General features: G+C 32.7%; 1 protein-coding gene across 1 annotated transcript in view; it reads right to left on the bottom strand.

The window, feature by feature from the left end:
• Window positions 1–1,651: 1,651 nt before the first annotated feature.
• LOC127730966 (mitogen-activated protein kinase kinase kinase 20-like) overlaps window positions 1,652–15,377 on the bottom strand; it is a 65,071-nt gene continuing 51,345 nt past the window's right edge. Inside the window, exons 18-21 of the mRNA XM_052239602.1 lie at window positions 12,745–12,870; window positions 8,403–8,477; window positions 7,562–7,799; window positions 1,652–4,965 (exon numbers count right to left, since the gene is read on the bottom strand). Coding sequence (XP_052095562.1) covers window positions 3,869–4,965; window positions 7,562–7,799; window positions 8,403–8,477; window positions 12,745–12,870 — 1,536 coding nt within the window. The 3' untranslated portion in view covers window positions 1,652–3,868. The remainder of the gene's footprint in view (window positions 4,966–7,561; window positions 7,800–8,402; window positions 8,478–12,744; window positions 12,871–15,377) is intronic.

Below are 15,377 nucleotides of genomic sequence, written 5' to 3' on the forward strand. Positions count from 1 at the left end.
TTTGATTGAAGAACAGACAGGGGTTACACTTAGTAGCAGGCTCATAAAAATCATTTAAATACCCTTTATACAGACCTGAACTGTATACAAATAATATAAAGATACATAATGTCCAGAATGCCATGTAAAGACTAGATTTAAAATAATGTATACATATATAAAATATCATCACCTTCAAAAATAATCTTCACAAATATAAATATTCCATATACAAATTAAAAATAATCAACAGATACAATAAATATCCAAAATCATAACAATATAACTATTTTGTGAAGAAGGCAGCAACAACAACATGTCTCGCACTTCTCACAATAAAAAAAGATAACTAGAGTCTGTCAAAAATCATAATTCAAAGAAGACCAGGAAACACCATTCCCGCCATACCCACCCCTAAACCCCTTAAAAAAAGACGAAAAGAAAAACAGGATAACCAAAGTGATAATTACTGTTAATTAACTCAGGATGTCATGAAATAAAAGTTCTGTCATACTAGTAATATAAGTTCCAAGTTAAAGAAATATTATGTAATATTATATCCACTGGAACAAATATTACAGTATTTGTTCCTTACAGAATAAAGGGTATACATGTATCAAATTTGTTCCAACAGGAACAGATATTATGGCATTGTTTAGAACAAAGTTTCCAGGGGAACATCTGTTATGTTATATACTTGATTTGTATGGCATTGTTTAGAACAAAGTTTCCAGGGGAACATCTGTTATGTTATATACTTGATTTGTATGGCATTGTTTAGAACAAAGTTTCCAGGGGAACTTCTGTTATGTTATATACTTGATTTGTATGGCATTGTTTAGAACAAAGTTTCCAGGGGAACTTCTGTTATGTTATATACTTGATTTGTATGGCATTGTTTAGAACAAAGTTTCCAGGGGAACTTCTGTTATGTTATATACTTGATTTGTATGGCATTGTTTAGAACAAGGTTTCCAGGGGAACTTCTGTTATGTTATATACTTGATTTGTATGGCATTGTTTAGAACAAAGTTTCCAGGGGAACTTCTGTTATGTTATATACTTGATTTGTATTATGGTTGTTGGAAACGTAGTTCAGTACATATCATACCTGAATCACAGGGGTGCTCTGGGATGATGTTTGTAAATAATATAATCATCTATATCCTCTGTATCATATTTCATTAGCATGCCTTCTCTCTCTCTCTCTTTCCCACCACATGTTAAGGTAGTCACACACAAATATATTTAGTGCAGTAAAATTGAATTTTAGAAACGATTTTGTCCTTTTTAGTCCCCCAAGGACTGAGAATGGTGGAGGACGTTAGGTAGAACAAATATACATTGACAGAGATATGGAGTAGAGGTAAATGTCATTTCTGGACATGCTTCTGAACATTATTAGTAAAAAAATCAGATGATAAAAAGCTTTAACATCGAAATATATAATTCTATGTGTCTTTATCATAGATCTTAAAAGGGAATACAGCTCTTACAACAAAGTCTTTTGAAAGAAAATTTTAAAAGTCTGTCAATTTCATAAAATTACGATTCAATATATTTATTAACATGAGGAATTATCAGTGCATCTTTCAGAACCACTGAACATGTCTGTAATCAACTGAAGTAAAAGACACCATGTCTCCAAGCAGGTTTGTTTCCTGTGTAATTATTATGAATAAAACACAAATATTATCAGTGCACCATAATCTTTTTGTTATTCTATCACTTAAGTGGAATGAAAGGAGGCCCTGAGGGAAAATATTCATAAACTTAGTGGAAAACCTAATTTGATTGTTAAGAAATGGAAAATAAAATCATTATTAATTACTTTGAAATGACACCTTTTAATTCTAACTCACAAATTATTCACATATTAATTTTGATGAATTAATATGTTGTACATGTAATTCAATTTAACATAATAAAAAACTAATACAATTATATGTAGTAAATTTTAAGCAAATGAAATTTTACAGAACAGGTTTAATATTTTGTTACTGGTATATCTTTTAAAATTGTTTCCATGAAGACCCATAATACCCCTGTAAAAGCCTCTACGCTGAACACAAATGATTATACAAATCATTACAAAAACTGATTAATTTGTCAAAAACTCATTGTGCTGACAAAACTTATCTGACAAGTGATCTCAGGAGTTAAAGGATTGTCAAAATTCTTCTTTTTAATTATTTCAATCAATAATTACTGCTTTTCTTCATCTAGGAGAATAAGTTTTCTGGTACTAACTAATCTTTGTGACAAATGATTATTCTCCATTAATGATTGTCAAATCAAGGGTTTAATATTTCTTATTCAAATGACTTCCTCTTCAGACCTAGCATATTATCAATTTGCATACAGAAGTTGGAAACTTAAGGAAAATTACTGCATTTAAATTGATCAGTTTCTGTAGCATAAACAAGTGAACATCAGGTAAAGCCAACAGGTGCTCCCAAAACCCCATCCTGACAGAACCCCAAAAAGGTTAAAGACATATTTAGATCTCATAACAAACCAATTTATCATCTAGAAACTACTAGAAATTATCAATTGTACCATTTCCAGACAATAAACGGAGAATAAATCTCCAACAGTAAATGTGATTGGTGAAAATCAAACTTAATACTGAAAAGGAGAAGTTCGGTAAGGGCTCATTTTGGCCTAAAATTTGAAGTACATTTGACGTTTTTTAAAAAGTGTTGTCTTCAGTTAATTCCATTAGTTTATGTAAAAGATTTGGTCATTAAAGACGCCCAAATTCAAGCTTGTATATGAAAAATCTATCAGATATACCACAAAACGTCACTTTTCAGATGGTTTTTGTCTAATATGGAAGTGGCCACATTCGTGTTCAGTCTCAAATGGAAGTGGCCGCATTCGTGTTCAGTCTCAACCTTTATATATGTTATGTATCATCATCAAATACAACATATATTTGAATATTAAGACTGAACGCAAGTGCGGCCACCGCCATTTTAGACAAAAAAACGTCCAAAAATTAGCGCAAATGCTAAAATTGTGATTCAAGATTGCAGTAATTTTGCATGAATTAATGATGCTAGTACCTGATGCATGTGCAGTGTAATGTAAAAAAAAAACCCATATTTATGTAACAAAAGTATTCTTCTTTCCAATAAATAGCTTAAAGTTTACATTTTTAACAAAGTTTTAAATGCTATATTGTGGGGCCACAAAAGGGTCTTACCAGTCCTACTCCTTTATAAGGTCGTGGCTTATAGGAAATCCCTTTCTACCATTTGGCAACAATTCAAGGGGCTAACCATGAAATGAAAAATGGGGCAACAGCAAGAACTGAACTTTATTTCATAATAAAAAGTAATTATTAAAAGTTACAAAATTGTACTCCAAAGCAAACCTGAGTTATCAACCGTAAACCATTTGATTGGGACAAAGTTGAGGCTATATATATGCTTCCATAAATCTATCATGGGTGCATAAATTTATTGATTATTTATTTTGAAACATAAATAAAATTTCATCAATATATTACCTAAACTAAATCTTTCACCATTTAATGTTTTTTAGTTGTAATATAAAGACTTAGTTTGAAAGAAGACAAATGCATTTGAATTAATGAACAAATTCAGAAAATGTTTTACAATTTGTTAAGACACATATAACTTACATAATTTCTGTCACTGAACTTGAACTGACCCTTTAAAGGGGTAAAGATAGTACAACATAAGCCATTTACAACCAGTAAACAATGTGTCCTGAGAAGATTTCATTTGATTTCTTGATTTGGCTACATATAGTTCTACAGAAATGGTTCAGTGAAAAACTGAATCAGAGCTGCACCATTAGAGGATATCTTTTTCAAGTTGTAACAAAATAAAATCACTGACATCATCACTTTCATACAGAATTACTTTTCTTGTTTATCACTGTCGTCTTGGTTTCCACTAAAATGTCTGGTATGTCTTTCATTGTTACTATTATCTCGTTGCCCACTAGAATGTCTCAGATTAGCACTACTTGTCCTTGCCCTGTCCTCTAAACTTAAGCTATTTGTCATTTTATCAATGTCTGGTTTTGGATCACTAAAACTTCTATGATAGTCATTTCCTGATCTGAATCGTCTATCCCTTGGCCCACTACTTAATCTTAAATTACCTCTGTTTCTCCCTCTATAACCTCTATCACCTCTCTGACTTTGACCTCGACCTCTATAACCACGGTAACTCTCATTCTGATGATAGTCTTGATTACCTCTCCTATATACATCAGCACTTTGAGGTCTTTGGTTACCCCTATATGGGCCTCTACTGGGACGTGTCTGATGAGCAACTTGGTGATGGTGACCTCTATTAGTCTGGTAACTATAGTGATGACCTCTGCCTCTGTGTGACTCACTATGTGACTTTGTTTCCATTGATTCCAAACATTTGCTACAAACATCAGCATAGGATGCCCCCTCAGGTTTTTCAGTCTTCTCGCTAAATCCTGATTCTGCACTGCCACTGTTAACTGATGATTCTGAACCAGAAAGGGCAAAGGTTACCCTGCTCTCTTTCTGATGTTCCCCAGATCTTTTCTTTGATGAGCCCTCTTTCCCCTGGTCTTTCTTGTTAGGTGGCTGAGGTGGAGGATTTCTAGCAGATTCCGCACTAGACCCTGACGCCCTACGTGATTTTGGGTTGCTTGAGAACCATGGAGATTTCTGACTTGATACAGACAGTGAACCAGATCCTGATCCTGATGACGTCATTCCTGGAGAACTCTGTTGTGATGATGAAGCAAATCGTTGAAGTGAGGGAGAGTCGGATGACGTCATTCCTGGAGAACTTTGTGGTGATGATGAAGCAAATCGTTGGAGTGAGGGAGATCCTGGGGATGGGTATAACTGGTGAGGAGTTCCAGGAATAGGCTTTGGTGAAGGATATATAATATTTGGAACAGAAAATAAGTCTGGATTAGAAGGTTTCCTGCCAGACACTACTGATGACCAATTGGCAACTGTTCCTATAACAAAAAGAAAAATACAATGGGCGAGTTTCCTTTCATTTTCGTGACTTTGTCCAAAACATAATCTTTTCTAATGGAACAGCCCAGTATGCTATTGTGTTAGTGTTTTATTCAATTTATAACCATCTCCAACCATTGGCTAATACTTTAAAGAAGGGTTTTTGGTACAAGAGTAAACATATATAAAGGTCTTACTGCTTTGATATTGGAATTTTTAAAAGCAATTGACACTCAAACTGAGGTCACTTCACTGGTCAAATGAAATCTTCAATGTGTACATGTTCATGTAAGGTAATTAATTCACATGCAGAATATTAACAACTTATGATGTACAATTTCTGAGCTACGACACTTAATAAACTAAAATGAACACTGGAAATGAGGTCAAGGCCATATGACATATATCAGATAGATATAAACTCCTTGCAACCAATACAATTACAAAATATTATTGTTAACCATGATTATATACTGAGAACTGAACTTAACCTGGACAATAGAGCATGATGTTGAGCTCAAGGCCATATGTCAGATGCACATAAATTTCTTGCAACCAAGAAACCTTGGAAATTTTTCTTTTGCAAAATTTTATTTTTTTTACCAAATAAAGTTGTATGATTAGAAAAAACTAGATTATTAAAGGGGCATTAGCTACGAGATATGAAAAAAATCAAAAGGTTATTTTTTTTTGTTCAATCATTAAAGAAAGTGAAATAGTAAAATAATAATTCGCTTTTAGCAGCCAATTTGGTTCAATTTTGTCAAAATAAACATCACTGATGAATTATTCACTTGCAAGTGAATAATTCAACCTCATTGAATCCATATTCATGTGACCTTCAATTCAAGCCATAAGCTGGACATGGGTTACGCATGCATTCAGCTATTTTTAATAAGGAAAAGAATGTCAACATTGAAAGTGAAACAAGGATGAACCATTTGGTTGACTGATTCAATCCACAAAAAAATCATTCTTATACAGGTAACAACGATTATAAACATACTTTTTAACCTACAATATGAAATCAAACAGTCTAAGAAAAATCCAATTGCACGTGGTCATTATCTGTTAAAATTTATATTTATGTTTATATCGGGTTATATGACCGTTGGCAGTCTCTGGAGGTCATCTCGATGGTAAATTAGATGACGTCTAGACAAAAATACACACGAAATGTTGATACATATTATCAAGTCCATGCATTGTTAATTGTTTTATAGACTTTTTGTAATTTTGACATATGTTTTAGTATGTTACAAATCAAATATGAAAATTTGAGTCAAATCAGTGAACATGAATTTGACAGCTAATGCCCCTTTTACAGACAAAATATCACTTAGATATCTGCAGGTATTATCAAAAAGATATACCAAGTGGTGTTTATGTAGTTTAGCAATTAACTTTGATTTGCAACAGTAAAGAATAAATCTAAAATAAGTGGCACACAGTTTGTCCACATTGGAATGATATACTGTATCTCCAAAAACAAACATAAATATTATCAAACAAAAATGTTTTACTTCAATCTGTTGTTCTATTGACATTTATCATGTTTATCATATGTCCTTGAACTCAATTTCACACTCCAGTATCCAGGTTAAGTTTTCTTGTTGGGAGTCCAATCATCAGTAACTATATATGATAAATCAACTATATTTGGTATGTAGTTTGGCTGCAAGAAATATACATGAATATGCTTCTGACTTGGCCTCAAGCTCAATTGCACGCTGAAGTATTTTTTGGTTTCCATCACAGTGGTTGCCATTTCTATTTGTTTTCATTTTGATTTCCATTCCTAAACAATGTTTCTCCGGTGTTTAAGGTTTAACAAAGTAGTGTGTCACATGATTTGAAAAATAATTTACCTATTGATCCCAAATCAACAATCTTGTTTTTTCAAAGGGGTATTCTCAAGATAACCTTGGTGAATGTTGGACTTAAGGTGAAAAAGATTTAACCCAGATAACAAATTTGGCCAAAATTTCATCCATCAATTGCTGTTGTGACCTTGACATTTGACCCTATGACCTCAAAAATAAATAGAGGGCTTCTTCATTCCAAGTTTTGAGAAAAAATGCATAAACAGTTCAAAAATTGTTATCCAGAAAAATTTCAGTATATTAATAGCTACTGTGACCTTAACCCAAAAATCAAAAGGGTTCTTTCTCAACACAAGTAGCATTGTCAAACCAAGTTTGGTCAAGTTTTGCCCAAATTGCAGTCTCTTAATAGCTACATTGACTCTTGAATTTTGACCTACTGACCCTAAAATTAATAGGGTGCCTCCTCACTCCCAGCATGGGTCTTTATCAAATCAAGTATGGTAAAGATATTGTTTATGGTTCATGATTGTGTCCAAAACAATATCTTGACAGACATATATTGAGTATCTGCAAAAAGTTTATTTGTAACAGATTAAAACTCAAACCTTTACTTTCAGGTAATGTCTGAGTTGTAAATAAACTTCATTGTGACCACACATCCTGTAAATATGGATAACTCTGACTAACCTTTACTTTCTGGTAATGTCTGAGTTGTGAATAAACTTCTCTGTGACCACACACCCTGTAAATATGGATAACTTTGACTAACCTTTACTTTCTGGTAATGTCCGAGTTGTGAATAAACTTCTCTGTGACCACACACCCTGTAAATCAGGAGAGCTCTGACTCTGATGTACAACTTTATGGGTTGGTGAAGAATTACTTTCTAATAGTTCTGTCCCTTCCAATTGTTGTAAGGTAAGAGTCACAACATGCTGACCAGAACTGGTTCCCTGTGGATCCAGAGTGTGCTGATACCTTATCATTTTAGGCTTCCTTACAGATTTCTGAAACAAAACAAAACAAAAAGATAAAATGATAACTAAAATGGATTCCTAGCCTTGAGTGTTTAATCAATGGAAGCAGAATATAATTTGTTAGTCTTCAACAAATGTTAGTTTACTGTATTACATACCTGCTACATGTGTCTGTCCAATAACAAGAATCTTGTCTATACCGTAATTATACCATATACTATCATTATTTATATGTAGTTTTGCCAATAAACACATAAAAAAAAAGAATCTTGTCAATAGTTGTTTTTACTTATAACTTAACTTTGCTGTTGGTGACATATCTTTGTTGGTCTCTGTTTAATTGTTTTAAAACTTTTCTAGAGACTAAATAATTTAGAACTTGACATATTGTATTGACAATTGAAGACTGTATGTTGACCTCTAGATGTTTTGTATTGTTTTGTATCATTGGGTTTCTGTCTCGCTAAGATAAACTTACATTATACAATGTACATTTGTATGTTGGCATTTTTTACAAGATCATGTGACATTTACAGTAATATTCATCAATTAAATAGTTACAATAAAAAATAATTTCTATAAAAATATCTTAATAAAAAATAATACTGATTTCTTTTTTAAAGCAATCTGTACCTCAAAATTTACTTGGCAATCGATAATCATGTTAAGTGTGGAGCCGGTAACCCACTTCTCCATGATAAATGGTGGCTGAAAATAAAAAATAAAGATTTATTGATGTGAAATTTTTAATATACTTTTAAAAAAATAACTACTGTTGGCCATTTGCAAACAACCAGTATAAGCACAAAACATAAAATACACCATATAGCTATTTAGTCCAATCAGAAAAAAACAGTCACTTAGACAACTTCCTGTTTGGGTCAAGTGTTGCAAAAACAAAGGTCATCAGTAATGAGCTGAGGGAGGAAAACATGTAGAAAGTGAACATTTTTGAAAGGAGTAGGTTCAGTAAGACCCCTTTTTGGCCCCAAAATATAGCAGTTTTACAAAATTGTTAAAATGTAAACTTTTAGCTATTTATTGGAAAGAAGAATACTTCTGTAACATGAATATGGGCTTTTTTGACCATACAATGCACATGTATCAGGTACTAGCATCATTAAGTCATGCTAAATTACTGAAATCTTCACAATTTTAGCATTTGAGGTAATTTTTAGACGATTTTCGTCTAAAATGGAAGTGGCTGCATTTAAGTTCATTCTTAATATTTAAATGTAAGTTGTATTTGATGATAATACATAACATATATAACGGTTGAGGATGAACACGGATGCGGCCATTTTTATTTTTGACAAAAACCATCTAAAAAATGACATATTATGGCATATTTGATAGATTTTTAATATTTAAGCTTGAATTTGAGCGTCATTACTGACTAAATCAGTCCAAATCTGTCACATAAACTAATTGAATCTACTAAAGTAGACACTTAAGTGTTTGACAAGTGTCCAAAATCTATCATCAGATTAACCTGAAGTTTTGGGCCAAAATCGGCCCTTACCGGACCTACTCCTTTGTATAGTTTATGATCAAATTTTTTAAGCACTAATTAAAGTAAGAAAAATGGTTTGTTTGAAGTGTTTACAATGGTTTAAATATAACTCTTTGAAAATTTTTATGCACAGTCATTGTTTAAACAAGGCCCCAGATAGCTTCAACTGGTTTGAAAGAGTTGTGTAATTCTAAAACTTATCCGAATGGAATAAATAGCGATACGGTGTATTATCTACCAGTATTTTTCTCCTAAAAAATAATGAAAAAAAATTCTACTACATACCCCCACTCCTAATTCAAAGTATCAAAAAACAGGAAGTAGGTGTCTGACAGATTCAATAAAATGCTCCGCTGGTGCGCAGCTTGATATGACCACAGAGGTCGAACCCTGAACAGTTGGGGCAAGTATGGACACAACATTCAAGCTTGATACAGCACTGAATTTGGATTGTAATTAAATATTTGACACAGCATAGGTTTCTGACACAGAATGAATGTGGTCTAAGAACTTAATTTTTTTTAATTTACCTATTCAAACCATATCATTATTATTTGCTTTTATATATAAATCAGAAATAACCAATTTAAAATGGAAAATTTTAAAGAAAAAAAAGGGGAAAAAAAATCCCCCCCCCAATTTTTTGAACCCCCTATGATTCATCACCCCCAAACTCAATCCCAGCCTTCCCATATGTATATTTCTTAAGTATAGTATTGTATCTTAACGTACAGTATGTATTTCAATAGGTCCCAGTTTGCGGGCTAGGTGTATGTAGTTTTGTATTGTAAAGTATGGAGATATAGTACAGATGGTGGTGAAACCTGTTGAAAGTGCGGCGTTCCGTGTTTATCATCAATAGTTTGGCAACATAGAATATTTGGAGTCGAGTCTAGACAATAGGGCAGCCGTAATGTGTACACCGCTTATGTTGGGCCAGTTTTGTGTAGTTACCGAAAACCAAATACGTAAAATTCCGTAGTATCGTTTATCCAGATTTCATAGTTTAATATAAAGAAGAAGGAACAGTTCATTAAACATTTGACAGTATTATTTCATTTGATTTCATCTATTTATATTTGTAAATTTGTACCTAATTAAATTGTTATTTTGTTTAAAGTAGTAGTCATTTATTATCTGTAAGTACAAACTCCTAAGTCAGCTCTCGTCTATCCGTGACAGTGGTATGGTACCTTGCAGTACAATTTCAGAGAGATCCATACACTTGAACACAAGTTATTGTCTGGAAACTAGAAAAATGCTTGTTTTTTTGGCCCCTTTTTGGCCCCAAATTCCTTAATGTTTAGGGCAATTACCCCCAAACTCAAACCCAGCTTTCCCTTTATGATATGGAACCTTGCAGTATAATTTCATAAAGATCCATACACTTACACACAAGTTATTGTCCTGAAACTAGAAAAATGCTTGTTTTTTTGCCCTTTTATGGCCCCTAATTCCTAAAATTTTGAGGGAATTACCCCCAAAATCAATCCCAGCCTTCCCTTTGTGGTATGGTACCTTGCAGTACAATTTCAGAGAGATCCATACACTTGAACACAAGTTATTGTCTGGAAACTAGAAAAATGCTTATTTTTGGCCCCTTATTCCTAAATGTTTTGGGCAATTACCCCCAAACTCAATTCCTGCTTTCCCTTTGTGATATGGAACCTTGTAGTACAATTTCATAAAGATCCATACACTTGAACACAAGTTATTGTCATGAAACTAGAAAAATGCTTGTTTTTGCCCCTTTTTGGCCCCTAATTCCTAAAATTTGGAGGCAATTACCCCCAAAATCAATCCCAGCATTCCCTTTGTGATATGGAACCTTGTGGTACAATGTCAGAGAGATCCATAGACTTACACACAAGTTATTGTCATGAAACTAGAAAAATGCTTGTTTTTTGCCCCTTTTTGGCCCCTAATTCCTAAAATTTGGAGGCAATTACCCCCAAAATCAATCCCAGCATTCCCTTTGTGATATGGAACCTTGTGGTACAATGTCAGAGAGATCCATACACTAACACACAAGTTATGTCTGGAAGTTACAAAAATGCTTATTTTTGGCCCCTTTTTGGTCCCTAATTCCTTAACTGTTGGTACCATAACCCCCAAAATCAATCACCACCTTCCTTTTGTGGTATTGAACCTTATGGTAAAATAGAGATCCATTCACTTAAACTAAAGTTAGAGTGAGAAAACCAAAGTGTCTTCGGACGACGATGACGACGCCAACGTCATACCAATATACGACCTCAAAATTTTTTTGCGGTCGTATAAAAATCATATTTCAACTCAACAATGTTCAGTTGCTGACCAAATGTCAAGTCATTTTGTTGGTTAGTATTGGGGGGAAAATGTGACGTATATTTTAAAGCTCATTCATCATATTGAAAAATTCAAAGTATTGGTATTAAAACAGGAAAATGATATCTGACAGATCCATAAACTGCCCACACATTACAACACATCACTATCAAGCTGATGATTATACAGTCATTCTGTTACAAGTTTGTTTTTTTTTAAGTGGGACAAAAAATATTTGTTAGAAGAAAGGACATACAGGGTGATTGTAATAAAGACCCACCCCCTGGGTTGGGGATATAAAAAGAAAAGATATAGGATGAGTCTGTCAGTTTACCACAAGCAATGACTCTCATTCTTAAATCTGCATACTAAAATGAACTATCTGCAGTTTTAATTGAAGTTGTTACAGATTTATATTGTCTGCCATACTTCCTATCTACATATAGATAACTTGGATTAAGTTTATGTATGTGCTTGTTTTATATATGACAACAATGATGTAGACATCTGTATGTAGTCTAATCTAAATTAAAATATAAATAATGGTGATTTGCATATGAAAAACAAAATTCATGTCATTTAAAGTTCATATGAAACATTTTCTGCATACCTGTAAAATAAAGATGCCTCTTTTTCCATAAATATTTTATTAAAACATAAGAAAGTTTAAAAGCTAAGAAAAAATTATCAATATAAAAATAATATGTGGTGTGATTGCCAATGAGACAACTATCCCCCAGCACTGTTGTCAAAATTCTGAAATTAAAGCAAGTCTTCAGTATGTTACATATTTTACACATGAGATGACTTACACATGTGAGATTTTATATGACTTTTCATTAGAACAAAGAATGTTACATCTTAAACACATGAGATTGCTACATGATAGCTTTTGTGGGAGTTCACTAGAACATGAGAATGTTACATCTTTAACACATGAGATGACAAAGATGTGAGATTTTATATGAGGTTCCATTAGAACATAAGAATGTTACTTCTTAAACACATAAGATGACTACATGATAGCTTTTATGGGGGTTTACTAGAACATGAGAATGTTACATCTTAAACACATGAGATGACTCACATGTGAGATTTTATATGAGGTTCCATTAGAACATAAGATTCTTACATCTTTAACACGAGATGACTTACATGTGAGATTTTATATGAGGTTCCATTAGAACATAAGAATGTTACATCTTTTACACATGTGACTGCATTGAATTCTTCTATTTCTTCATCTTCATCTATCTCCATGTACATCTTCCATTTAAATTCCTGGAATATATAATATATCTAAAATTCATATGGCTTCAGTGAATGCATAATAAAAACTTTGTCTGAAATATTCTTTTGTAACCTTTTTTGGTAGTTATTTTCTCTCCACATGTTGATGTGATAAAAACAGCTCAGTTAGCTTCCTTGAGCTCCAGTGTAAATAGACTGATATACATATATCACGTAAAGAATAGTTTTCTTGTAGCATGTTATTGTACAAACATCTTAAATTCTTAGTCAGTGGAATAGCAAAAGGTCCTACATACTTATATAAGAATAGATTCATCAACACAAACAGTACAGGGAGTCACAATATGTGCAATGTCCATGACAAACTGTACAGAATTTCAATGCAGAAAAATTGCTTCGCATGGCACAGCTTGATATGACCGCAGACGTTGAACCCTGAACAGTTGGGGCAAGTATGGACACTACATTCAAGCTTGAAACAGCTCTGAAATTGGATTGTGATTAAATATTTGACACAGCATAGGTTTCTGACACAGAATGAATGTGGTCTAAAGACTAAAATATTTGAAATTAAACATTTACCTGTTATAGTCTAATATCCAAAATATGAATACATGGTTCAGCAAATCAAAGTACCCCAAGAATTTAAATTTTGATGAAATCAAACAAAGTTTAATTTTGGCCCCTTTTGACCTCCATGTGGACCAATTTGATAACAGGGCACAAAATCCAAAATCTAAACACACAGTAAAATTCAACATATCAAAGAACCACATATATTCAATTTTTGTTGAAATCAAACAAAGTTTAATTTTGGACCCTTTGGATCTTGATGTGTATATCAAAGAACCCCAAGAATTCAAGACTTTGAATGAAACCCCATTGAAATTGGTCAAGAGATAAGCAATTTATACCAAGTATTAGAAAAATATTGTTTTTGGCTCCTTTTTCCTAAACGATAAGGGCCATAACCCCAAAAACCAATCCCAACCTTCCTTTTTTTGGTATGGAACCTTGGGGTATAATTTCATAGAGATCCATAGACTAATACTCAAGTTATTGTCCAGAAACCAAAAAATCCTTGTTTTTTGGCCCCTAATTCCTAAACGGTTTGGGCAATAACCCCAGAAATCAATCCCAACCTTCCTTTTAAGGTATGGATCATTGTGGTAAAATTTCATTGAGATCCATACATTAATACATAAGTTTTTGTCTTGAAACAAGAAAAACACTTGTTTTTGGCCCCTTTTTGGTCCCTTAATCTTACAACAGTTAGGACAATAACCCCCAAAATCAACCCCAAGCTTCCTTTTGTGGTATGGAACCTTGTGATACAATTTCATAGAGATCCATACATTTATACTCAAGTTATTGTCTGGAAACCAATGTCTTTGGACGATGAAGACAAAAACGTCATACTATTATGATTATATGACCACAAAATTGGTACCATAAAAATTGAAGATACATTTTAACTTTGTTTGGGACTATATAAATTAATGAACTGATATAAACAATATCTATCAGATGGATGTATGACAACCTATGGAGAACAGTGGAAGTAAATCTAATATTGCCTTTCTGACAACCACATTGTTTACTTTCTTTTTGTATACTCTAGTTCACTGTAATAATTTAAGGAAACCTGCAAAGATCCTCACATTTTTAATATACTTACTACTTACAAGAAAGATAATGAAATTATACCATGATGTAAAACTAAGCCACGGGGATCAAACTAACCGGTTTTTAAAGCTGTAAACAGATTTGTGTAAGAATTTATTTCCTCTGTAACCTGCAGATATGGGAATTAGCAGGATAGCAGAAAGTACTTTGCACTGCATGAAATGAATATTTTTAGATTCTGTCAAAGCCCTGGATGTATTTCATGTTATGTTTAAGTCTTCACATAAAAACAAAGTTTTCCTGGTTTCATGCAGTGACTCAATTAACTTAATTGAAGAATTCCTCTGAGTCCTCTGATAGTGAGGATTAATTTAATCAATTTTTGTATAAAATATGTAAAAGCTAACATTGTTATATAAATGTGAATTAAACTCTGCAGTCACTAGACTCTTGATGGAAAAGTCTTTGTAGCATTTTCATGTAAACTTAATAATATAATATGCTTTTTAATCTGACTTATTATAAATGATTCAATTCAAGGATATTTGCAAAATGTAGTAGTGTATAAATAAGATAACAGGTACTTTTATGCTCAACATGAATTCAAAGATTACTAGACCCCTACTTGCAGAAAAACTCTTTAACAGTAAATGGCAAAACCAAAATCCACATTGAACCTGACCTGTTTTTTATGTTTCATAACATTTATTTCACAAACTGGAGAAAAAGTGAAATTTTTTTTGAAGACCAATTTTGCCAAATTGAAATAAGTATATATTAATTCACGGCCAATATAGATGGTATATATTGATTGAAGTGACATTTGTCAGTTGTGGCTAGTTAATATGGCAGACATATAATTTCATACTCTATACAATACAAATTTTGCCATTTCAATGAACCAGAATACC

The sequence above is a fragment of the Mytilus californianus genome, unplaced genomic scaffold, assembly GCF_021869535.1.
Source record: "Mytilus californianus isolate M0D057914Y unplaced genomic scaffold, xbMytCali1.0.p SCAF_2, whole genome shotgun sequence".
NCBI lineage: Eukaryota > Metazoa > Mollusca > Bivalvia > Mytilida > Mytilidae > Mytilus > Mytilus californianus.